At 44.1% G+C, this 27,083-nt stretch overlaps 1 protein-coding gene across 4 annotated transcripts in view; it reads left to right on the plus strand.

Annotated features, from left to right (window-relative positions):
• The window catches only part of CEP126 (centrosomal protein 126), a 95,521-nt gene that overhangs the window by 55,199 nt on the left and 13,239 nt on the right, over positions 1-27,083 (plus strand). For all 4 annotated transcript variants that reach the window (XR_008889500.1, XR_008889501.1, XM_056561544.1 and 1 more), the window contains exons 5-9: positions 2,725-2,917; positions 14,175-16,149; positions 16,989-17,129; positions 19,232-19,353; positions 26,715-26,796. Coding sequence is in view for 2 of the 4 variants with exons in the window: in XM_056561544.1 (XP_056417519.1) it covers positions 2,725-2,917; positions 14,175-16,149; positions 16,989-17,129; positions 19,232-19,353; positions 26,715-26,796 (2,513 nt within the window). In the remaining 2 variants the exon portion in view is untranslated. The remainder of the gene's footprint in view (positions 1-2,724; positions 2,918-14,174; positions 16,150-16,988; positions 17,130-19,231; positions 19,354-26,714; positions 26,797-27,083) is intronic.

The raw sequence follows: 27,083 nt of genomic DNA on the forward strand, positions 1-27,083 counted from the left end.
GCTACCTCTGGCAAGCACATGGAGGACTGTGCGGCCTCTGCCAAAGAAATGCCACCCCACACCATTACTGACCCACCGCCAAATCGGGCAGCAGAACGTTGCCCACAGCATCTCCAGACTCTGTCACATGTGCTCAGTGTGAACCTGCTTTCATCTTTGAAGAGCACAGGGCGCCAGTGGCGAATTTGCCAATCTTGGTGTTCTCTGGCAAATGCCAAACGTCCTGCACGGTGTTGGGCTGTAAGCACAATCCCCACCTGTGGACATCGGGCCCTCATTGAGTCTATTTCTGACCGTTTGAGTGGACACATAAACATTTGTGTCCCGCTGGAGGTCATTTTGCAGGGCTCTGGCAGTGCTCCTCCTGCTCGTCCTTGTACAAAGGTGGAGGTAGCGGTCCTGCAGCTGGGTTGTTGCCCTCTTACGGCCTCCTCCACATCTCCTAATGTACTCGCCTGTCTCCTGGTAGCACCTCGATGCCCTGGAAACTACGCTGACACAGACAGACAGACACAGTAAACCTTCTTGCCACAGCTCGCATTGATGTGCCATCCTGGATGAGCTGTTATACCTGAGCCACTTGTGTGGGTTGTAGACTCCATCTCATGCTACCACTAGAGTGAAAGCACCGCCAGCATTCAAAAGTGACCAAAACATCAGCCAAGAAGCATAGGAACTGAGAAGTGGCCTGTGGTCACACCTGCAGAACCACTCCTTTATTGGGGGTGTCTTGCTAATTGCCTATAATTTCCACCTGTTGTCTGTTCCATGCACAACAGCATGTGAAATTGATTGACAATCAGTGTTGCTTCCTGAGTGGACAGTGTGATTTCACAGAAGTGGGATTGACTTGGAGTTACAAGCAACCAATAGCTTGTAGCAACCAATCAGATTGCTTCTTTAATTTTACAGAGGCCTTGTTAAAATTGAAAGGAGCCATCTGATTGGTTGCTATGGGCAACTCAGCAACTTTTCCTCTGGACAGGTTTTGATAAATCTCCCCCATTGTGTTATTTAAGTGTCCCCTTTATTTTTTTGAGCAGTGTATATCTTTACTATATTTACTGATATAGTGAAACTAAACCCTAAGTGATGCCAGTCTTTGTACGATGCTGCAGAATATGTTGGTGCTGAAATAAATAAAGTCATTTGAAATAAATAATGATATATACGTTTATAAATCCATAACCCTTTTACGGCCAAGCAGTCTTCTTTGTTTTGTCACCTCCCAAGAGCCATCTTTTTTTTCCTTTGAACATACCCATATAAGGGCTAGTTTTTGTGGGAAAAGTTGTTCTTTTTAATGGCCCCATTTTGGGGTACATATGAGATCGCTTTCTATTCAGTTTTTTGGGAAGGCAGATGAACAAAATACAGCAATTCTGGAATAGTTTTTATCTTTTATTTTTACAGCATCCACCACGTGGGATAATTCATTAGAACATTCATTTTCTAGTTCAGGCCTTTATAGAAGTGGCAATACCAAATATGTTCTTTCTATTTCTATTATCTTTTATATTTTACTCAAAAAAAATATGTGCCAAAAGGAGGAAGGTGTGTGTGTGTGTGTATATATATATCTATATATATATATATATATGTGTGTGTGTGTATATATATATATATATATATATATGTGTGTATATATATATATATATATATATATATATAATATAATAAAATTATATTTAGAGAGTCTCTACCTTTTAATAGACCCATAAGGGAACTTACTTTGGTATACAGTCTTCTACAAGCTGCCATGACAACTTATCCACATCCCTGCAATCATATTCCCTGGTTGCCATTGTGGTGGTACAGATGTCCAGAAACCACTTAGATGCTGTAATCACAATTTGACCACAGCATCAAAGGAGTTAAACTATAAGAATCAGGGATTTCTGGATATTCATCAAATGAGACCGGTGCTGGGCTACTTCTGCCCTGTCATGGAAAGACATAATGCAGTAATTAAAGGGGTTATCCACCATGAGGTGATTTTAGTACGTACCTGGCAGGTAGTAATGGACATGCTTAGGAAGGATCTGCGCTTGTCTTGGGGATAAATGGCTATGTTGTGAGATTACCATAACACTGTGGCTAGCTTTTTGTGAACTACTATTTCCTGTTTGAGTTTTCTTCTTATGCCTACAAATCCAATAATTCCATCTTCCTCCCTCCCACACATCAGCCACCCCACCCATTGAAACATAAATGAGCTGCATCCATTCAAAAGACCTGTGGTTTTCAAGGGTGCCTACAGAGGTTTTCAGGGTGCCTACAGCTGTTGCATTAGTTGCAGATTGATCTCTCTCCCACCAAGCGATCGCTCCACCCATTGAAACATAAATGAGGTTCATCCATTCAAAGACCTGTGGTTTTCATTCAGGGTGCCTACAGCTGTTGCATTAGTTGCAGATTGATCTCTCTCCCACCAAGCGATCCCTCCACCCATTGAAGCAGACAGGCTCCCTGTCATCAGCTGACTAGTGATGTCAGGTCTCGGCCGCATTGCAACCTGGGAAAAATCTGAGACAACAGTCATTTTGTATGCTGGTAAAAATAAATATTGGGGTGAAAATCACATAAGAATTGTGAGAAAACCGTCACACACAGGTACAGACACTATATTATGAACTACACTAACTTTACAGCCCCTGTAGCATAGTCAAATAAAATAAATTCCTGGAATACCCCTTTAACCTTTTCTTTTTATTTTCATCTTAGAAAAACAGACACACCTTCCGGATTGTCATCCATAGGACACTCCACGTGGCCCAGAAAGCAACAGTCCGCTGCAAAATTGGACCTTGAGAGAGTCTTTCAGGATAGGCCAGCGGTCCAGGTGGATAGTTACTTCCAGCACAGACTGGAGGAAGCGCAGCGGCTTCTACAGGAGCAGCATCTCAACAACTTGCAGGTAGGTGGCTTATCACACACATTGGCATTTTTTCCATTTTATTGCTGTTGTCTTGCTGAAATATATTTACATGAAGATGAAGTGGTCAGGAGTGCAGTTTGATGTTGATAATTAATATTGCGCCAACATATTCTGCAGCGCTGTACAGAGATTGTTATCACTGATATCCTTCTAGGTTCCCATTGAGGCTCACAATCTATTTTCCAAAAACATCTATCACTATGTTGTTGCATTGTAGAAGGAAACCCATGCAAACACAGGGAGACCATACAAACTCCGTGCAGATTATGTCCTCAATGGGATTTGATCCCAGGACCCCAGTTCTGCAAGGCAACAGTGTTAACCACCTTTGTTATACCTCCTTTAACCCCTTAACGATCCCGCATCATATTGCGTCGGTCCCGGCGCTAATCAACGGCCGGGACCCGAGGCTAATACCACACATCGCCGATCGCGGCGATGTGCGGTATTAACCCTTTAGAAGCGGCGGTCAAAGCTGACCACCGCTTCTAAAGTGAAACTGAAAGTATCCCGGCTGCTCAGTCGGGCTGTTCGGGACCGCAGCGGTGAAATCGCGGCGTCCCGAACAGCTGATCGGACACCGGGAGGGCTCTTACCTGCCTCCTCGGTGTCCGATCGACGAATGACTGCTCCGTGCCTGAGATCCAGGCAGGAGCAGTCAAGCGCCGATAAAGCTGATCACAGGCGTGTTAATACACGCCTGTGATCAGGATGAGCGATCAGTGTGTGCAGTGTTATAGGTCCCTATGGGACCTATAACACTGCAAAAAAAAAGTAAAAAAAAGTGTTAATAAAGGTCATTTAACCCCTTCCCTAATAAAAGTTAGAATCACCCCCCTTTTCCCATAAAAAAAATAAAACAGTGTAAAAAATAAATAAATAAACATATGTGGTATCGCCGCGTGCGTAAATGTCCGAACTATAAAAATATATCATTAATTAAACCGCACGGTCAATGGCGTACGCGCAAAAAAATTCCAAAGTCCAAAAAAGTGTATTTTGGTCACTTTTTATAACATTAAAAAATGAATAGAAAGTGATCAAAAAGTCCGATCAAAACAAAAATCATACCGATAAAAACTTCAGATCACGGCGCAAAAAATGAGTCCTCATACCGCCCGTGGAAAAATAAAAAAGTTATAGGGGTCAGAAGATGACATTTTTAAACGTATAAATTTTCTTGCATGTAGTTATGATTTTTTCCAGAAGTACGACAAAATCAAACCTATATAAGTAGGGTATCATTTTAACCGTATGGACCTACAGAATAATGATAAGGTGTAATTTTTACCGAAATATGCACTGCATAGAAACGGAAGCCCCCAAAAGTTACAAAATGGCGTTTTTTTTTTCGATTTTGTCGCACAATGATTTTTTTTCCCTTTCGCCGTGCATTTTTGGGTAAAATGACTAATGTCACTGCAAAGTAGAATTGGCGACGCAAAAAATAAGCCATAATATGGATTTTAGGTGGAAAATTGAAAGGGTTATGATTTTTAAAAGGTAAGGAGGAAAAAACGAAAGTGCAAAAACGGAAAAACCCTGAGTCCTTAAGGGGTTAAAGGGGTTCTCCGGGGCTTAGACATCTTATCCCCTAACCAAAGGATAGGGGATAAGATGCCTGATCGCGGGAGTCCCGCTGCTGGGGACCCCCGTGATCTTGCACGCGGCACCCCATTTATAATAAGTCCCCGGAGCGTGTTCGCTCTGGGTCTGATTACTGGCGACCACAGGGCCAGCAGCGTGTGATGTCACGCCTCCGCCCCCGTGTGACGTCACGCTCCGCCCCTCAATGCAAGTCTACAGTAGGGGGTGTGATAGCTGTCACGCCCCCTCCCGTAGGCTTGCATTGAGGAGCGGAGCGTGACATCACACGGGCGGAGGCTTGACGTCTCACGCCGGTAATCAGACCCGGATCGAACACGCTCTGGGGACTGATTACAAACGGGGTGCCGCGTGCAAGATCATGGGGGTCCCCAGCGGCGGGACTCCTGCGATCAGGCATCTTATCCCCTATCCTTTGGATAGGGGATAAGATGTCTAAGCACCGGAGAACCCCTTTAAATATATAAAGAAACAGATAACTTGGTGATACTGAGAGCTTCCTGACAGTGGTGATGAATCCACTGGATCACTAAATGTGCTGTAGGGCTACCCTAGGGAGTGCAATCTGTGTAAATCTTTACCTTTAAAGGGGTACTCCGGTGGGAAACAATTTTTTTTAAATCAACTGGTGCCAGAAAGTTAAACAGATTTGTAAATTACTTCTATTAAAAAATCTTAATCCTTCCAGTACTTATCAGCTGCTGTATGCTCCACAGGAAGTTCCGTTCTTTTTGAATTTCTTTTCATTCTGACTATAGTGCTCTCTGCTGACACCTCTGTCCATGTCAGGAACTGTCCAGAGCAGGAGAGGTTTGCTATAGAGATTTGCTTCTGCTCTGGACAGTTCCTGACATGGACACATGAACAGAGGTGTCAGCAGAGAGCACTATAGTCAGACTGAAAAGAAATTCAAAAAGTAAAGAATTTCCTGTGGAGCCTCCAGCAGCTAAGTACTGGAAGGATTAAGATGTTTTAATAGAAGCAATTTACAAATCTGTTTAACTTTCTGGCACCAGTTGATTTAAAAAAAAAAATGTTTTCCGCTGGAGTACCCCTTTAAAAGGGGTATTCCGAACTTCAAAAGTTATTTCCCATCCACAGGATAGGAATACCAAGCAAATCAGTGGGGGTCTGATTATTGTGACCCTCACCTATCCCAAAAACTGAGGAACATTGTCCCCCAAATGAATAGAAAACACTGCATGTGCACAGCGAGCCCTCTCTTCATTCTCTATGTAGCTTCTGAACATTGACCCTAAGCACTTCCTCTATACATGTACGGCAGAAGGTGTTGGGGATTACATAGGAGCTGATTGTGACAGGTGGGTGTTGTCAGGCCATGTTCACACATCCGGAATCTCTGTGTGGAATTCCGCATCGGAATTCCGACAGCGATTCCGGCAGCAAAGTCCTACTGTATTCAATAAGATTCTGTTGCGCTGTGCACACGCCCAGAATTTTTATTTTCCGTGTCCGCAGAAAGAATGAACATGTAAATTTTTTCTGCGGACACCGCACAGAAAGCATAGCCGTCTATAAGATGGCGCATTCACGTGAACATAGCCTAAGGGTAGGGTCACACCCAGTGCATTCGCAGTGTATTTCAGGCTGCAGATGCTTTGATGGCAGTCACAATAGGGAGCTCCCTGCTGTGGCTGAGTAGCTCTGTGTCCACTTGTCCACATAGAGCTACCCGGGTGAAGCAGGAAGCTCACACTTGTGCCTGCCGTCGGCGCATCCACATCGTGAAATTCACTGCAGATGCTATATGTGTGATCCTACCTTTAAAATATATAGAACAGAAAAGAAAAGTAGGAAAAAAAGGGCAACATGTACCTGGTGCCATCATTACAGATTTGGTGAGATTTGTTTTTGTTTCTGTGCGGTTTAATATAAAACCACTAGATGGCAGTGTTACTCTTGGTTCAATCCACTTGTTATCAATCCCAGAGAATGGAACCGGGCCCTGTAGATGGCTACCATTATATAACTGGGCATAACATCTTACGGATCTCGGCAGCTTATAGGCACGTGATGGATGCCAGACATTCTGACATGGACGTACCTCCAGACAGACTGTAAGAAACAAAATGCTATCATAAAATGTAATGCTGCTATCACTTTTCTATTCAGAGGAGTCTCTAGATCTGTTCATTTTATATATATTTTATTTATTTAATTTTTTTAAACTAATGGCCTTTCTTTACGATCAGTGGAGGTCTAACTTCCAGCGACCCCATTTACCTAGTGAGCAGTTTAAGGGGCTGCACATCCTCTTTATTGTTTACCAGGTACAGTGCCATATTTAAGCTAGTGACTGTCCGGTATTATAGCTCAGTCCTATGCATTTGAATATGATTCCCTATACCTGCCTGGCATTATAACCCCGCAGGTTGCCATCACAGCTCCCCCACAGGTGGTCACCCATCTTCTGAAGAGCCATATGAAAAGAACTATCAGATGTCACACGAGTGCAGTGCTCACCAACTTTCTAAGATCCCTAAATGGCAGAATACTAGTGTGACGTCTAGGTGTTTTCTTCATGTCTTCTCTTCCATATGGCTACTTCATCAGACAGATATTCTCTTTAGGAGACTGAGAAAGCTGGGTGACAAGCAGTACACATAAAGCTGGGTAAGTACTGTCAGCCTTGCACTTTATACTGCCTTTCACCCAGCTTTCCCAGTCTTCTGAAGCCTTTGCTCCTCCCCCCTCCACTTGTCACTGAGTATGTCAGCGCTGCCTCTTTTCTAATCTGTGGTGAAACCTGGCCTGCAGCGCCATCACAGGGGAAGTTAAGCATTACACCATGTCCATTCATATTTATTAGGTCGTCCTGAGCTAGAGACGCTCTTTGCAACCACTTAGAATTCTCTCCTAAAGTTTATGGCAGTTTTCCAAACAGTGTCTCTCCAGCTGTTGCAAAACCACAACTCCCAGCATGCCGGGTGTTGTAGTTTTGCAACAACTGGAGACACACTGTTTGCAAAACACTGGTCTATGGAAATGGGGTTTCCATTAAAGGGGTACTCTGCTGCTCAGTGTTTGGAACGAACGCAGGGGCCGGCGCCGGGAGCTCGTGACATCATAGCCCCGCCCCTCATGACGTCACACCCCTCCCCCTCAATGCAAGTCTATGGGAGGGGGCGTGACGGCCGTCACGCCCCCTCCCATAGACTTGCATTGAGGTGGAGGGGTGTGACATCATGAGTGGGCGGGGCTCTGACGTCACGAGCTCCCGGCGGCCGGGTCCAGCGTTCGGAACAGTTTGTTTCAAACGCTGAGCAGCGGAGTACCCCTTTAAGGGCCCAGTTTTTGACTGTATTGACCTCTTGTGATTTTTTGCTGCCTCCCTGCGCCTGCACCGACATGTGGATCGAATATGAAATATAGAGACCAAGACTAATATATAAAGGACCCTCAGGAAGCCTGATGACTTGTGGCAGGTGAACTTTTGAACATCTTCCACATATAATACAGTATGTAATTGATTTATTACAACCCAGTCTGTTCAGGAACAAAGAGCTCAGGGTTTGTATTGCTCCGACATGTTCCGTAGCTGCAGGAATGCCGCGCGGACGTCACTCAGGGCTCACAAATAATGACATTCTTCCACGTTTCAGATTTCCCTCATTACGATCTGTCCATAATACAATTACATAGTGAAGTCTTTATTCATGCCACATGTCACGGGCTGCATTGTGAGAGACGTGAACTTTAATCCAATAAGTAAATGCTCCGGATCTATCAGCGAGAAGTCAGACTTCATGTCACAACTCTATTATTTACCTGCGTTCCTGTTGATTTTCACATGTTTTGGGTGTTCCCATCCTAACAGGTGATGACATATGCCGAAAGCGGAGGTGGGGGTCCTCACGTATTGGGAGAAGGAGGGTCTCTCGACCCCTATTGCCTGATTCTCAATGGTTGACATACCCATAGAGTCCAATGAAGAGGTGCAAGTCTTTTAAGTCTATTGAAAGAGAAGAGAACTGCTTCGTGGGTAGATTTAGGGACAATAGGTTGGTCCAAATTAAAGGGGATCTCTGACTATCTAAAGGATAGGGGATAAGATGTCTGATCGCGGGGGTCCTGCCGCTGGGGAACCCCGTGATCTTCCTGCTGCACCCGGCGTTCGTTTAGAGCGTCGGGTGCAGCGCCAGAGGCTTGTGATGTCACGCCCGCTAATTACGTTACGGCCACACCCCCTCAATGCAAGACTATGCACACCCCTCCCATAGACTTGTATTGAGGGGGTGTAGCCATAGCATCATGAGCAGGGCATAGCCGGGACGCCACGAGCCTCCGCCCCACATTGCCAGTCATCCGGCACGGAGCAAAGTTCGCTCTGTGCACCGGATGTCTGGGGTGCCGCAGCAGAGATCGCGGGGGTCTCCAGCGGCTGGACCCCCGCGATCAGACATCTTATCCCCTATCCTTTGGATAGGGGATAAGATGTCTAGGGGCTGAGTAACCCTTTAAGGCTATATTCACACAAACCTTATCCTGCGCATATTTGATGCACAGGATTTGAAGCTGCAGATTTTAATGTGAACTGTATGACTGAACACAGCATGAAATCTGCAGCATCAAAAATGCGCAGGATACTGTACGTTTGAATAGGCCCCAAAAGGGTTTTCCAAACATCATCTATTGAATAAAGCGGTCACATGACATCAAGCCAATGTACAGGATGAGACCAACATATATAACAAGCTGGTTGGTGGTGGGACCCCTTGCCAATCCCAATAATAAAGGAAACTTTTCCCTTAAATGAATGAATGAAGCGCAGCATGTGTGTGAAGCCCCATAGAAGGTGAACGGAGGGCTGGCCACAGACGTGCGTTACATTCCATTCAATCAGGGGACAATATTAATCTGTCCAGCGGTTGGACCACCGACCGGCTTGTTATCCCCCATCTTGTGGCTAGAATAGAACTTTTGTTGTGGGAAAACACCTTTTCGGTAAGATCACACATAGCGTATATGCAGCATATTTCACGCTACACAAAATCCGCTGAATATTCTCCTATGAGCATACACACAGGGGCACCAGGGGCAGACCTGTGAGGTTTGTAGACGGACCCGCGCATCACAGTCACGACAGCACGCTGGGCCTGCCTCCAAACCTTACTGCACCCACAAGGCTGCTGGGGGTAGCTCTATGTGTCTCCCTGTCAGCATCCCTGTCATTTTATCAGTTAGGGTCTCCATGCTAAGACCCCCCCACCGCTCAGGAGAACGAGCAGGTAGAAGCGTACGGTAGAGCGCTTCACTCCCCAGTTTGTAGTCTTCTTGCAGGACAGAGATCGCTGAGAGCCCGACAGTGAAGTGCGCTACCATACACTTGTCCCCTCTCATTCTCCTGATTGGTAGGGGTGTCAGTACTGAGACCCCAACCCATCAATTATTTTGACACGTACTTGTGACTTGTGTAAAGTTTTTTTTTTAATGACAGGGACACTTTACAGGGGTACTCCACTGCCCCAGCGTCCGGAACATTTTGTTCCAAATGCTGGGTGCGGGCTGCAGGGGTTGTGATGTCATGGCCACACCCCTTTGTGATGTCACACCACGCCCCCTCAATGCAAGTCTATAGGAGGGGGCGTGGCAGCCACCACGCCCCCTCCCATAGACTTGCATTGAGGGGGCGTGGGCGTGATGTCACGACCTTCGCAGCATGCACCCAGCATTCGGAACCAAATGTTCCGGACGCTGGGGCAGTGGAGTACCCCTTTAAGTACCATCTGACATTTTATAAAGACATTTGAGAATCCCTATTATAATAAACTGGAGTCATTATTGTAAGACTCTGCAAGCACCTAATTTCAACAAACTCTGTATATGTATTAAAGGGGTTGTTTCCTGGACTGGGATCCCTCTATTACCCAGTGAGCCAGTATGGAGAGACATCCTTTAAAGGGGTACTCCGGTGGAAAACAATTTATGTTAAATCAACTGGTGCCAGAAAGTTAAACAGATTTGTAAATTACTTCTATTAAAAAAATCTTAATCCTTCCAATAGTTATCAGATGCTGTATATTACAGAGGAAATTCTTTACTTTTTGAATTTCTTTTCTGTCTGACCACAGTGCTCTCTGCTGACACCTCTGTCCATGTCAGGAACTGTCCGGGCAGGATAGGTATGCTATGGGGATTTGCTCCTACTCTGGTCATTGCATTGAGGGGGCGTTACTGTGACGTCATGAGCCTTCGGCGCTGCACTCAACGCACTAAACGAACACCAGGTGCAGCAGGGAGATTGTGGGGGTCCCCAGCGGTGGGGCCCCCGTGATCACACATCTTATCCCCTATCCTTTGCATAGCGGATAAGATGTCTAGAGGCGGAGTACCCCTTTAATGCTGAGCCCCTCAGACAGAGATTATTACATTCATCCATAAGGGAAGGGTCACAGGTGACATATTGTGCTGCGTATTTTCTGCAGCTGACTTCAATGGTAGAAAAATATGCAGCAGCAAAATACGGCACCCTAAAGTGTACAGAATTTTTAATAGGAAAATAACTTTTTTGGTAATCATCATAGCCATTACAAAAAATACTTCATCCTGGACAAGCCCTCATAATTTGATTTACTTGGATTTATTTATTTTCTTCTTTATTTTTTGAAGACTTTTTTTTATTAGATTAAAGGGGTATTCCAGGAATAAAAAAACATGCCTTTTTTTCCTTTCAAAGACAATGCCCTCCTTGTCTCCAGGGTGTGTGTGGAATTACAACTTGGCTCCATTCACTTCAATAAAACTGAGCTGCAGAACCACACCCAAACTGGAGATAAGGAGGGCGCTGTTTTTTGTTTTTTTATTCCTGGAATACCCCTTTAAGGTTAAAGGAACAGTAATTTATTTATTTTTTTACAAAATATGTAATTTTTTTTGTGTTGTTGTGATGCATTAGGCTGCGGGAATTACCAAATAATACTGATGAGTCAGGTAACAGGAGCGGGTACTTGCACCGTGGGTGGATGTGAGGGTTGACATGAAGCCAGCACACGCACGGAACTATAAGGCTTAAAAAATCTGGTTAAATAAGAAAGGGCGTACCTTAGCAATAAGTCTTTATTGTTTGTAGTCAGGGCCATGTAACAATAACAGGGCAATAAATACAGCCGGCATGAATGTAGACGCTTTTTATTGTCCTGTCTTTCAGTCGTTGTTCACCCACCCATATTTTCTAAGAATTGGGACCTGCTGTGATTCTGCCAAATCAAACCCTGCGAGGTTTATAATTCAGGACACCTGTCGATCTGCAGACTCCCTGCTCGTTCACCGTACGGAGAGGCAATGCGTACACTATATGTATCACCGCTCACTTTACATTGTGCAGAGTGCGAAATTAGCGAGGCATACAGTATATACAGTGGTCAGCAATGTATACGAGGCATGTCCAAGGAAAGGTGGATATCCGGATCCCAATGAATGAGTAAAATCCAACTTTAATGAAAAATTCTTAAAGGGGTACTCCTGTGGAAAACTTTTTTTTAAATCAACTGGTGCCAGAAAGTTAAACAGATTTGTAAATTACTTCTATTAAAAAATCTTAATCCTTCCAGTACTTTTTAGGGGCTATATACTACAGAGAAAATGCTTTTCTTTTTGGATTTCTCTGATGTCACGACCATAGTACTCCCTGCTGTCCATTTTAGGAACTGTCCAGAGCAGCATATGTTTGCTATGGGGATTTTCTCCTGCTCTGGACAGTTCCAAAAATGGACAGCAGAGGTCAGCAGAGAGCACTGTGGTCGTGACATCAGAGAAATCCAAAATGAAAAGCCTTGCCTCTGTAGTATACAGCCCCTTAAAAGTACTGGAAGGATTAAGATTTTTTAATAGAAGTAATTTAAAAATCTGTTTAACTTTCTGGCACCAGTTGATAAAAAAAAAAAAAATAATAAGTTTTCCACGGGAGCACCCCTTTAAAAACATACAGATGGAAAAAAATGGTGAAAAAACAACATAAGGTAAAAGTACAAATAAAACGCCAATGGCGTTTCGTTTGTGCTTTTACCTTATGTTGTTTTTTCACCATTTTTTCTACCTTTATGTTTTTAAGAATTTTCCATTAAAGGGGTACTTCGGTGGAAAACTTTTTTTTTTTTAAATCAACTGGTGCCAGAAAGTTAAACAGATTTGTAAATTACTTCTATTAAAAAAGCTTAATCCTTCCAGTACTTATTAGCTGCTGAATACTACAGAGGAAATTATTTTCTTTTTTGGAACACATTTTAGGAACTGTCCAGAGCAGCATATGTTTGTTATGGGGATTTTCTCCTACTCTGGACAGTTCTTAAAATGGACAGAGATGTCAGCAGAGAGCACTGTGCTCGTGATGTCAGCAGAGAGCTCTGTGTTCCAAAAAGAAAATAATTTCCTCGGTAGTATTCAGCAGATAATAAGTACTGGAAGGATTAAGATTTTTTGATAGAAGTAATTTACAAATCTGTTTAACTTTCTGGCACCAGTTGATTAAAAAAAAATAGTTTTCCACCGGAGTACCCCTTTAACGTTGGATTTTACTCATTCATTGGGAGCCAGATTTCCACCTTTCCTTGGAGTTGCTGCACCTGGAGACCCTGCTCTAGTGCTTTCCTCCAAGCTTCCTAACCAATATACATGCTATTGCTGCCGAATGATTTACCCATATGGAAGGGGTGAGCTGGTCTTTATTTTTCCTTCTCTATATACAATTATATGACAAATACAATAATGTATTTGCCTTTTAGCTGATACTACAACAACATTGTGTCCAGAGGCTGGAATTTTGACAAGTTGCCACTTTCTTACATATACCCCATCCCACTTCTGCCCCTGTGCCTGATGAAAGGGCATACTTGCCAATATTGGATAGGTCAGAATCAGAACATTCAAGCTCTGCCCCAGGAACGCCCCCAAAATGGCCACTTTCTAGCAGGGTCTGCATGAGCCCCATGTTTTGCAGGGCAGTTCAGAGGATTGTCCTGTCAGAATCGAGACTGCGGGCAAATATGTACATGAGAAAAGTCAAATTGTTGTGTACGAGCTGGACTTGGACTTCTCATCTGGGAAATTTTCTCCTGGATCTAAGAAGCATGTTACAAAAAAAAAGTAAGAAAACATCCTGGACAGTGATCTCAGGCATGCTCTTCTTTAGGAACAATGGACACATTAGATCCAAATAACTGTACAATTCAATGTTTATGCCATAGCTGGCTTGGATAGTGGCATTTCGATATATAGACATTGAGGTGGGTGGTGATTGGGATCCACATAATGCCCAGGTAGAGAGATGAGCTGTTTGTCTGGGTGCCAATCCTCATGCCCTTAGCAAACAGCTGGTTTTGCTGGGGGAAAGCCACAGCCAGGCATTTACTTTTCAGTCGCTAGGATAGGTGAAATGTAGTATTACATGGTGGTTAATAAGATAAATGGGCATGTAGGTATTACAAGGTGACTCAAGCCCACCAGAATGGGGGCCACTCTCATTCAGTATCTCTCTGTTCATAGAGAATGGTCCCAAGAGGGTGAACCCTTTGCTATAACATATTTATGCCCTAGTCGAGCATATGGAGGGGAAATCTTTTAGTTTCGAGATGGTAAGCCAACAGTCATCTAATAGATACATTTGTTTTCACAGAATTTTCACCAAGAAGTTGAACAGCTTACACGTGAGGACAGCCTGACAAGTTTGGACAGCCTAGAAGAACATTTAGAGACTATAAAAGAAGAAAATAACTCTGTGTTTTCATCAGACTCATTACACAAAGCACTTGCTGAAATCTCAGCGAATAGGGGATATCATAACACTGATGGGGATGTCAGTGGTTTAAACAGTCAAACAATTGTTCGTGAGCCTTCCCACCCTGTACCTGAAGAGATGATTGTAGAAAAATACTTTTCACTGGGAGATGAAGGGAGTCTTCCCCATAATGGACATCAGCAGAAAATGGTGGACACGTTAGGAAGGAATGGCAAAATCCATCTTATAAGCACATACAATTCTTTAGTAACGAATGAAGATATAAATCAGGTGTCTCGAGTCTCCATAACTGAGAACAAGTTATCCTATTATGACAGAGACAATACAACTTCTAATGTAATGATAAGACCATGCAAAGCCTGGGCCACTCCCGACTCAACTCTGGGAGAGACCATTCAGAGTTCTTTGCCTCGTGATAACAAAGACACACCACAACACCATGGACTATCAACAAAACCCGCAATGACTCAACCCTTGGCAACCCCAGTGGTAGTTCCATTTCCCGAAGGTTCTGCTAGTAGCAGCAAATACAATGTAAGCGAAGACTTAAAACCAAGTAAACACTCAGATAAAATCCATTCAGTGAACTCTGTTCCTGACCCTGTGATCTTTACACATACATACAATACACTGAAAAATAACCACAGTAAACCTCTCGAAATTGATAATCGAGAGATTCAGTTGCATCAAAAAAAGTCTTCACCAACTCCAAGTCCCAAACCTGAATCAGGCTTATTAGAAAATCCAAAGAGTCATCAAAATGGAACAACACTTGCTCTAGACGTTCCTGAGCTGGCGTTGTCCACTCTCTATAGAATAGCAAGAATTAATAGTGCTGGAAAAGAGGGGAAGAAGCTGTTGAAGAGCATACTGAAGAAAGGCTCCAAGTATGAGAATGGGTATGCCAGAGCGGTGGGTATAAGTAAGATGGTACTTATGGGGGACAGAGGGTCCATTGGCATTCGGGACAGTGTTGAACTTATAAAAGAAAAAGAACATAAGAAAACAAATAATAAAAAACTTAGATGGTTAGATGAAATTGAGAAAATCATGGATAATGGAGAGGCACCAGGAGAGAATGGGACAATGCAGGCTATGAATAAGTCTCCCGTTGAATCCCAAACTCATTGCAAAGAGAGTAACCAAGGCCATAAAACATCTCAGAATGGCCATGGAGGTCATGCAAGCTCAGTCTTCTCTACAGGTTACCATTTCACTAAGCAGGCATGGATGGTCTCTAAAGAGGAGGAATCAAACTCTGTTGGACATGTGCACAAAGTTAGAAGCCCCCCAAAAACCAACACTAAGGTAGTAAGACGTCCAAAGTCAGCTAGAATCCCATCAGTGGTGCTCCGAAATAGAAAGGGTATTATAATTCGACCACAATCGGCATCCGAGGCCAGTAAGACTGCAAGGTCTCATGGAAAGATCATGACTCCCCGTCCTCCTCCGAGGCCTGCATCAGACAACAACAACAGAGAACTAGTGACAAAGGCCAGGACTCCGCCGGCGAACACGAGCATTGCTCAGGGCAATCATTTGAACAATGTTGTATCGTCCACCAACTCTTTGCTAAACAAGGACAATGTGTCCTACCAGACCCTGCCCCATTCTTCAGGCAATATGCAGACCACTCATGTTCCTTCTGATGCAGACAATGCTTCAAAGGCTGCTCTGACATTCAATAGTGACAGGGTGTTGGCAATCCAAGAAAACTTTGTCGCTCCCGCCAAACGGCACCCAGTTTTCAATGAAAAAGGACTGCGATTGGACCACACACCCACCGAGGAGGAAATTGCTCTCTTGTGGCAAGGAGTGCGAAGTGCCTTAACTCACAAAAATACGACTGCAGGTGGGTTCCATATTATACTAATAACTTACCTCCCATCCATCTTGTTACCTAAAAGAGGTCGGCATGTCTGGGTTTTCCTGGGTAATTTGTTTTGTTATTTGACTATGCTACAGGGGCTGTAAAGTTAGTGTAGTTCATAATATAGTGTCTGTACCTGTATGTGACGGTTTTCTCGCAATTCTTATGTGATTTTTGCTCCAATATTTATTTTTAACAGCATACAAAATTACTCGGGTCTCAGGTTTTCCCAGGTTGCAGTGCGTCGAGACAGGACATCACTAGTTAGTTGTGCTTAAATTAATGGAGCGACTGCTGGGTGGGAGAGAGATCATTTTGCTACAGCTGGATGCACTCTGGTTAGAAAACACTGAATGGATGCAGCTCATTTGTGTTTCAATGGGTGGGGTGGCTGATGTGTGGGAGGGAAGAATGTAACTTCACATTTACAAACATGGAACTATGGGATGTGTAGTTTAAGAGACCGAACTCCAACAGGAAATACCCAGGACATATACAGATCCAACCTCTTCACATTATGGGGTCTTTATTACACCTGAAAACCCTGTGTTATGGTTACATCACAATTTAGTATGTGGAACCATAGGTTGTCCATATATTGCAGTCCTAGAGAACAGCTGTCCAGGGGCCCAGAAGTTAAAAACAGTTCTAAGTCTCTAATGTGCAAACACAATTTAAAACAGCTTGCATATTAAAGTCTATGGTAGTATATTTATCTTGTGCAGAATTCATGCAGTATAAGCCTATCCGTCATTGTGTGTTATTTTCCTATTTAATGTACTTGATATCTTATCCTTTTACTGATCCTTGCTGTATTCTAGGTGATTTCCGAGCTGGCGATCTGCCGTCTCATTTACAGCACACACGATCTAACCTGTCTCATATCGTAATTGACGGAGCCACTTTGAATAATTGGAAGTCCCTTTCGAGAATAAATGGATTTTTCTCCCCTCTTAGTAACGGTGAGATTTTGGATTTTTAGGATTGTCAAATGCATTAAGCGTACCTGTCATAATAGAAAATTTTTGACTTGTCCTAGGGATCACTTAAAGGGGTACTCCACTGCTCAGTGTTTGGAACAAACTGTCCCGAACGCTGGAGCCGGCGCCGGGAGCTTGTGATGTCATAGCCCCACCCCCTCATGATGTCACACCCCGCCCCCTCAATGCAAGTCTATGGGAGGGGGCGTGATGGCTGTCACGCCCCCTCCCATAGACTTGCATTGAGGGGGCGGGACGTGATGCCATTAGGGGGCGGGCTATGATATCACGAGCTCCCAGCGCCGGCTCCAGTGTTCGGAACAGATTGTTCCAAACGCTGAGCAGTGGAGTACCCCTTTAAGTGAACGGTATACAGAAATGCTAGAAGCCTTATAGACTTGGAGTGTTAATCTGTATACCACTTACTTTAACTTCCTCAAGTGTGCTGTGCGGAGATGACAGATAAATCTGATAACCCAGCACCTGTCAGGTCCCAATGATGACGGATTAAAAGAAATATACTGTTCTTACACTAAGGGCCCTTTGACACTGAATTTTTTTTTTTTTCAATGGGGTTCTGCTGCACTGTGCACACAACAGAATTTTCCACCAGAGAAATTTAAATTCCAGACTGTACAAAAAGAATAAACATGTTCGGTCTTTCTTTGGATCCACAGGATAGGGGGATAAGTAGCTGATCGTGGGAGGTCTGACCGCTGGAGCCCCCCGCGATCACCGGGATTGGATCCAGTCCGTTCATTCCTATGGAAGCGCCGAAAAGACCTCAGTACAGCTCTCGGGCATTATCAGTGCTTCAATAGAAATGAATGGAACGTGTGCTGTCTACCGGTAGACAACACAAGCTCCTCACTAAGAGTGCCAGGGTCCCGTCCTGGTGATCGCAGGGAGGGCCCTAAGGGTCAGACCCCCCGCCGCGATCAGCTACTTAACCTCTATCCTGTGGATAGGGGATGCATTATTTTTCGACGGAGTAATCCTTTAATAAGAATTCATATCACCCTTCTTTCCACATTTTTCTGATATAAAAAAAATGTCCAAAAAATGTATATATATGTTGTGTTATGTGTGTGGAAATCCAAACTATTAAAATATAACATCAATGGAAAATGCACTGAATGGCATTAATGTCAAATGGGCACTGTCATAAAAACTAATTTTTGCTATTGCACTCCTTATGGTAAATAAAAAATCTTTCTAATGTATTCTTTAAAAAAAAAATTTAAGTTTTCCATTTTTTATTTGTGTTTAAAAAAGCTGCCACTAGATGTCTCCCTACTTTTCCAGACCACATTTCCCCCCATCTCTTGCACAGACTTTGGACTCCTGCTGGCCTGGCAGAAGTCCAAGATCAGGAAATGCTGAGGAGGGGGGGGGGGTGCAGCCTCAGCCAATCATAGCTAATCATAGCTAATCTTACACTGAGCTGTGTGTAGCAGAGTGAGGGAGGAGTACATAGTAAAAGGTAGAGGGCTGAAAATTTAAATACGGTAATAGTTTTATTTTAAAGGAGTACTCTGGTGCAGAGTATTCCTGCTCCGTCCTGCCCGGGCTGCAAAATAAATGAAAATGAACCATCACTCACCTCCCTGGGTTCCCGCGGAGCGCCACAACAGCTGATCGGTCCTCCGTTCCATCCTCTTCATACTTCCGTGTGAACGAAGCGTCACATGGCGCTCAGCCTATCGCCGGCGGCCGCGATGTTCTGCCTCGGCCGGCGATAGGCTGAGCACCATGTGACGCTTCGTTCACACGGAAGTATGAAGGAGATGGACCGGAGGACCAATCAGCTGTAGTGGCGCTCCGCGGGAACCCAGGGAGGTGAGTGATGGTTCATTTTCATTTATTTTGCAGCCCGGGCAGGACGGAGCAGGAATACTCTGCACCAGAGTACTCCTTTAAGTGTTTAAGTAATTGTACTTATCTCAGGAAAACTGATTACATGTCAATTTTACTGCACAATAAATTGTGTAAAAACAAAATAATTAAGTAGCAAAATTGCATTTTTCTCAATTTCACAAATATTTTGTTTTTGAATTACATTGTTTTTTCTCCCTCTTTTAAAGGTTATGTCACTCTTGCGAGACGGAAACAGATTCTAGACAGCAATGAGAACAAGCGCAGGGCGTTGCTGGAGCAGAGAAAGGGAAGACCTGTCTCCGCAGGCTGGAGGCCTTCACATACTCAGGTACTATATATGTACAGTGTTTCCTAGGGACATGTATGTCAAAAGTTTTTATCGGTCGTTATACAGAATTGCTGGAAGTCCCATAGATTTGCAGTGGAAATCCTAACACCACTCACTTTAAACCCTCAAGCCGTACTCCGCTGCTCAGCGTTTGAAAGAAGCTGTTCTGAATGCTGGAGCCGGTGCCTGGAGCTTGTGACATCATGAGGAGGCGGGGCTATTCAAAACAGTTTGTTCCAAACGCTGAGCAGCGGAGTACCCCTTTAAGGACACAGCCAGTTTGATTTTAGTGTTTTAGTTTTTTCCTCCTCGCCTTCTAAAATCCACAACTTTTTTATTTTTCCATCCACAGACCCATATGAGGGCTTGTTTTTTGCGTGACCAATTGTACTTTGTAATGACACCCCTTTTATTCTACCATAAAATGTGGCGCAACAAAAAAATATTATTTTGTGGGGAAATTGTTGTGCAGATGCTGTGATTTGTATTGATCACGGCATCTGAGGGGTTAATGGCGGACATCAGCACGATCGATGATGTCCGTCATTACTGGCGGGTCCCTGGCTGCTCATAGTAGCCGGGATCTGCCGGGCATTATGCCAGCACCACTCCGGTGCTCGCGTTCATGTACATGATGTAAATGTTTCTTCTGGTGCGTTTAGTCCCATCACATCAAGACGTACATTTCCGTTCATTGTCCTTAAAGGTTTAAAGAGATTGGAAAAATACTTATTTCTTGCAAAAACAGCACTTCTCCTGTCCACGGGTTAGGTTTTGTATTTACTGCAGCTCAGCTTCGTTTAAAGGGGTACTCCGCCCCTAGACATCTTAGCGACGGGACCCCCGGGATCTCGGCTGCAGCACCCACCTGCTGCTGCTTCCGGAAACGCTGGAGGCTACGGCTCCCGACCACGGTGACGTGAGATTGTAACATCACGACTCCGCCTCCGTGACGTCACGCCCTGCCCCGCAATGCAAGTCTGTGGGAGGGGGCGTGACAGACGTCACGCCCCCTCCCATAGACTTGCATTGAGGGGGCGGGGCGTCACACAGGGCGGAGTCGTGACGTCACGATCTGCTGTCACTGTGGTCGTGAGGCGTTAGGATGAGAGCCTCCAGCGCTGCCGGAAGCCGCAACAGGTGGGTCCTGCAGCCGAGATCCCGGGGGTCCCCAGCGGCGGGACCCCCGCGATCTGACATCTTATCTCCTATCCTTTGAATCGGGGATAAGATGTCTAGCACCACTCCTGTCCACAGTTCATAAGTAGTACTGTAGCTCAGTCTTATTCACTTAAAGGGGTACTCCACCCCTTTAAGTGAATAAGACTGAGCTACAGTCCTACTTATGAACTGTGGACAGGAGTGGTGCTGTCTTTGCAAAAATGAAGCAGTGTTTTTCTAATCCTGGACAACCGATTTGTCTTTCTCAAGTGCACAGATTAGAAATAAGGGGTACAGTGCACGCAGAGCACTTCTGCCCCTTCATTCTAGTTATTAATGGGGTCCCAGAAACAAGACCCCCCCCCCCCCCTCCCCCACTGATACAATTCTCTAACACAGGCATAGGTAACCTTCGGCACTGCAGATGTTTTGGACTACATCTCCCATGATGCTTTGTCAGCATTTTGACTGTAAGAGAATCATGGGACATGTAGTCCAAATCATCTGCAGTGCCGAAGGTTACCTATGCCTGCTCTAACAGATCAGTATGTTTTTACTCCAAATAGACATGGACACAGTCAGCACTCCATTCATTTATACATGTGCTTTTTTACATTCTAGTTCATTCTTTGGGTGATCATATAGGGGGAGATTTATCAAAACCTGTGCAGAGGAAGAGTGGTGCAGTTGCCCATAGCAACCAATCAGATTGCTTCTTTCATTTTCCACAGGCCTCTAAAGAGGCCTGTGGAAAATGAAAGAAGCACTCTGATTGGTTGCTATGGGTAACTGCACCACTCTTCCTCTGCACAGGTTTTGATAAATCTCCCCCATAGGGTTACCCTAAATCAGACTAAATGTACTGAATGTATCCACAGGATAAGCAGTGATTTCCTACCAGTGTGCCTCCAGCTGTTGAAAAACGACAACTCCCAGCATGCCCTGCAGAATTTGGAATTCTGCCGTGGGAGTTCAAAAAAAAAACCTTTTAAAGAGATACTTTGGGGGAAAAAATTATAAATAAAATGGTTCCCGAAAATTCTACAGATTTGTAAATTACTTCTACTTAAAAATCTTAAAGGAGTCGTCCAGCATAATAAAACTTATCAGGTTTACAGGGAGTCCGACCGCTGGGTCCCCTGCACGGGACCCTAGCAGTCCCTAGAAAGGAGGAGTGCCGACCCCCACAGGAAGTTGTGGCTGACATGACCCTCCATGTATCTCTATTGGATACATGGAGGGGGAATGTTGGCCTCTGCTCCGTGTGAGGGTCGGCATGCCCCCTTCCTGGAGACTGCGGATTACGGAGGGTCCCAGCAGTCGGATCCCCTACGATCTAGAACATATCCCCTATACTTTGGATAGGGGATACATTTTATTTAACTGGAGTACTCCTTTAAAGGGGTACTCCTGTGGAAACCTTTATTTTTTTTTTTTATTTTTTTTTTTTTTATCAACTGGTGCCAGAAAGTTAAACAAATTTGTAAATCACTTCTATTAAAAAATCTTAAATCCTTCCAGTACTTTTTAGGGGCTGTATACTACAGAGAAATCCAAAAAAGAAATGCATTTCCTCTGATGTCATGACCACAGTGCTCTCTGCTGACCTCTGCTGTCCATTTTAGGAACAGTCCAGAGCAGGAGAAAATTCCCATAGCAAACATATGCTGCTCTGGACAGTTCCTAAAATGGACAGCAGAGGTCAGCAAAGAGCACTGTGGTCCTGACATCAGAGGAAATGCATTTCTTTTTTTGGATTTCTCTTTAGTATTCAGCCCCTAAAATGTACTGGAAGGATTAAGATTTTTTAATAGAAGTGATTTACAAATCTGTTTAATTTTCTGGCACCAGTTGATTTAAAAAAAAAAAAAAAAAAAAGGTTTCCACGGGAGTACCCCTTTAATCCTTCCAGTACTTATCAGCTGCTGTATGCTCTGGAGGAAGTTATGTAGTTATTTCCAGTCTGCCCACAGTGCTCTCTGCTGCCACCTCTGTCCATGTCAGGAACTGTCCAGAGCAGAAGCCAATCCCCATAGCAAACTTCTCCTACTCCAGACAGTTCCTTACACAGACAGAGGTGGCAGTAGAGAGCACTGTGGTCAGACTGGAAAGAACTACATAACTTCATGTGGAGCATACAGCAGCTGATTAGTACTGTAAGGATTAAGATTTTTAAATAGAAGTAATTTACTAATCTGTGTAACTTTCTGCCACCAGTTGATTTGAAATTTTTTTTTTCCCTCTAGAGCAGTGGTCTCCAACCTGCGGACCTCCAGATGTTGCAAAACTACAACTCCCAGGATACCCGTTTTGCAACATCTGGAGGCCCGCAGGTTGAAGACCACTGCTCTAGAGTGCCTGTTGGTCACATCCAGTAGATGAGCTCAGTCACATGACTTTATACAATAGACGAGGATGGCGGTAAGCGGCTCTTCTGCGCAGCGTTAATCGGTAGTGTTTACTCGGAGCTGAAATCCATCATCAGAAACATGCAGCAGATTACAGGCGACATGACTTCATTCCCCTGCAGATGTCTGTATGCGAGCGCTTACACAATGTCTGCTTATTTAACCTTTTCCCTCCAAGCATTTCAGCGTGTCACCACCAGATTATGGGGGTCATGTGGCGTAGGTCTGTGTTACGGTGGAAGTGTCGGGTTGAGTCGTATTGTATTACATTGGCTCCAGTGTGAACTTTGCTTCCTAACCTTATGGAAGTTAAAATAGTAACCTACAGTACCTAGCGGTTCAGCTTTGATGGGAATGAATTGGGATTTTCCTCACTGCCAAGGTCAATAGTGAGAGAAAGAGTCACATGTGGATCTCAGGACCCTGCGTGTAGGAGCGCCGCTGTAGGGGGTGGTGTAGTACCAGTCTTACCTGGGTCCTGAAGGCCCCGCTGCTCCTTAGTCCAGTGTTTCCCAAACAGTATGCCTCCAGATGTTGCACAACTACAACTCCCAGCATGCCCGGAGAGCGACCTTATATCATTACACCTTAGTCCAGTGTTTCCCAAACAGTATACCTCCAGATGTTGCACAACTACAACTCCCAGCATGCCCGGAGAGCGACCTTATATCATTACACCTTAGTCCAGTGTTTCCCAAACAGTATACCTCCAGATGTTGCACAACTACAACTCCCAGCATGCCCGGAGAGCGAACTTATATCAGTACACCTTAGTCCAGTGTTTTCCACACAGCGTGCCTCCAGCTGTTGCAAAACTACAACTCCCAGCATGCCGGGACGGCCACCTTATATCAGAACACCTTAGTCCAGTGTTTTCCACACACCGTGCCTCCAGCTGTTGCAAAATGAAAACTCCCAGCATGCCTGGTTGGCCACCTTTATATAACAAAACCTTAGTCCAGTGTTTCACAACCAGTGTGTCTCCAGCTGTTTCAAAACTGCAACTCCCAGCATGCCCGGAGAGCCACCTTATATCAGTACACCTTAGTCAAGTGTTTTCCACTCAGCGTGCCTCCAGCTGTTGCAAAACTGCAACTCCCAGCATTCCCGGACAGCCTGTTTATATCAGAAAACCTTAGTCCAGTGTTTTCCAACCAGTGTGTCTCCAGCTGTTGCAAAAGTACAACTACCAGCATGCACAGAAAGCCACCTTATATCAGTACACCTTAGTCCAGTGTTTTCCACTCAGCGTGCCTCCAGCTGTTGCAAAACTGCAACTCCCAGCATTCCCGGACAGCCTGTTTATATCAGAAAACCTTAGTCCAGTGTTTTCCAACCAGTGTGTCTCCAGCTGTTGCAAAAGTACAACTACCAGCATGCACAGAAAGCCACCTTATATCAGTACACCTTAGTCCAGTGTTTTCCACTCAGCGTGCCTCCAGCTGTTGCAAAACTGCAACTCCCAGCATTCCCGAACAGCCTGTTTATATCAGAAAACCTTAGTCCAGTGTTTTCCAAACATTGTGCCTCCAGCTGTTGCAAAACTACAACTCCCAGCATGCCCAGACAGCCGAAGGCTGTCTGGGCATGCTGGGAGTTGTAGTTTTGCAACTGCTGGAGGCACAATGTTTGGAAAACACTGTTCTAGGCACTTGGCATGATAACCGGCATAGTACTAGCACCATATATTTGGTAGGCTCTCGTTATTGGGATTCAACATGTCCTCTTGAATTGGACTCCCAAACTAAGTACATGGGGACCCCTTGTTTGTAAGTCAGTGGTATTTATTATTAGGAATCTGCATATGACACAATGTCAGTAAGGCGTTCTGAACATGACCGTAGTGCTGTTCCATACAACCTTTCATAATAAAAGCCCCTTTATACTTCTATGGCTCTCTACTTACTATATGCTTCTGTAGGATTCCATACGTATTCAGCAAAAACAAATTTAGGTAGCTGTCACCCGAATGTAAATTTTTCCAACAATGATATCTTCTGTTCTCTTCATACACATACAGACTCGGCCGAGCATTTATATTTCCCGGTTGGTCGCTGCTCTGGCAGTAGCTTTTCACCTGGAGAACATCGGCCATTGGGAGGTCTCCATATACATTAGACAGTCAGCTGATCTGGCTGAAATTGGCGCATTCGGTTGACTTTAATCTAATGTGTATGACTAGCTTAAAGGGGTACTCCGGTGGAAAACTTTTTTTATTTTTATCAAATCAACTGGTGCCAGAAAGTTAAACAGATTTGTAAATTACTTCTATAAAAATAATCTTAATCCTTCCAGTACTTATTAGCTGCTGAATATTACAGAGGAAATTCTTTTCTTTTTGGAACACAGAGCTCTCTGCTGACATCATGACCACAGTGCTCTCTGCTGGCATCATGACCACAGTGCTCTCTGCTGACATCTCCGTCCATTTTAGGAACTGTCCAGAGTAGGAGAAAATCCCCATAGAAAACATATGCTGCTCTGGACAGTTCCTAAAATGGACAGAGATGTCAGCAGAGAGCACTGTGGTCGTGATGTCAGCAGAGAGCTCTGTGTTCCAAAAAGAAAAGAATTTCCTCTGTAGTATTCAGCAGCTAATAAGTACTGAAAGGATTAACATTTCTTAATGGAAGTAATTTATAAATTTGTTTAACTTTCTGGCACCAGTTGATTAAAAAAAAAAAATAGTTTTCCACCGGAGTACCCCTTTAATGGTATTTTCACACATACTTAACCTGCAGATTTGATGCTCTGGTTTCCAGCTCTTTATGTATATAGATTAAAGAAGTAGCGAGCATTTTGAAACGTTTCCTTTATCCAGAGGATAGGGGATAAGTGTCTGATTGTGGGGGGTCCCAGCAATCTCCAGAACGGGGCCATGTTTCTCCATGTACATGAAGCGAGTGCCAGAAAGTTAAACAGATTTAGTAAATGACTTCTATTAAAAAATCTTAAGCCTTCCAATAATTATCAGCTGCTGAAGTTGAGTGGTTCTTTTCTGTCTGGCAACAGTGCTCTCTGCTGACATCTCTGCTTGTCTCGGGAACTGCACAGAGTAGAAGAGGTTTGCTATGGGGATTTGCTTCTACTCAGGACAGTTCCCGAGACACGTGTCATCAGAGAGCACTTAGACAGAAAAGAACAACTCAACTTCAGCAGCTCATAAGTACTGAAAGGTTTAAGATTTTTTAATAGAAGTAATTTACAAATCTGTTTAACTCTCTGGAGCCAGTTGATATATATATATATATATATATATATATATATATATAAAAGTTTTTTCCTGGATAACCCCTTTAAGGACAACAATGTCTAACATGTCTGCTGTTTCCTGTGATGCGCTTTTACCGAAATTACCATTAAAGCTCGAAATTTTATGAATCGGAGCTGAAAACCCCCCTTCTTAGTTTATGCCTGCTCCTGAGTCCAGGGGTTTCTTCACACGTTGCATATATACAGGAGATTCCAGTGAATGCGGAGTAGGGCTGGACTCTCTTATTTTATTCCATGCTTTAGAAATACCTGGAATAATTCTTGGTGTACATGACAATATCCTAGACCAGTGGTCTTCAACCTGCGGACCTCCAGATGTGGCAAAACTACAACTCCCAGCATGCCCGGACAGCCGTTGGCTGTCCGGGCATGCTGGGAGTTGTAGTTTTGCAACATCTGAAGGTCCGCAGGTTGGAGACCACTGTCCTAGACCATGTGATACACATCTGAAATACGGTGGCCAGAGACTATTATGGGCTATTTTGTCTCCCAGTTGACATATTATTTTACTATTTACAGAACGTGAACATGATGAAGGTAAATCCTTTGCCGAGTGCTCTCGAGCCCGGGCAGGCTGTTAGTGTGACACATTCTGGTGAAGGTAGGTACTGTGACAGATGTTGCTCTAGTGTCATGTAAATGTACCGCCATCTTGAAATCTTTAAAACTGAGTTTTTATGGTTTTATGTCAATAAAGCTTAAAGGGGTACTCCCGTGGAAAACTTTTTTTTTTTTAATCAACTGGTGCCAGAAAGTTAAACAGATTTGTGAATCACTTCTATTAAAAAATCTTAATCCTTCCAGTACTTTTTAGGGGCTGTATACTAAATAGAAATCCAAAAAGAAATGCATTTCCTGTGATGTCCTGACCACAGTGCTCTCTGCTGA

This window comes from Hyla sarda, chromosome 2 (assembly GCF_029499605.1).
Source record: "Hyla sarda isolate aHylSar1 chromosome 2, aHylSar1.hap1, whole genome shotgun sequence".
NCBI classification, from domain to species: domain Eukaryota; kingdom Metazoa; phylum Chordata; class Amphibia; order Anura; family Hylidae; genus Hyla; species Hyla sarda.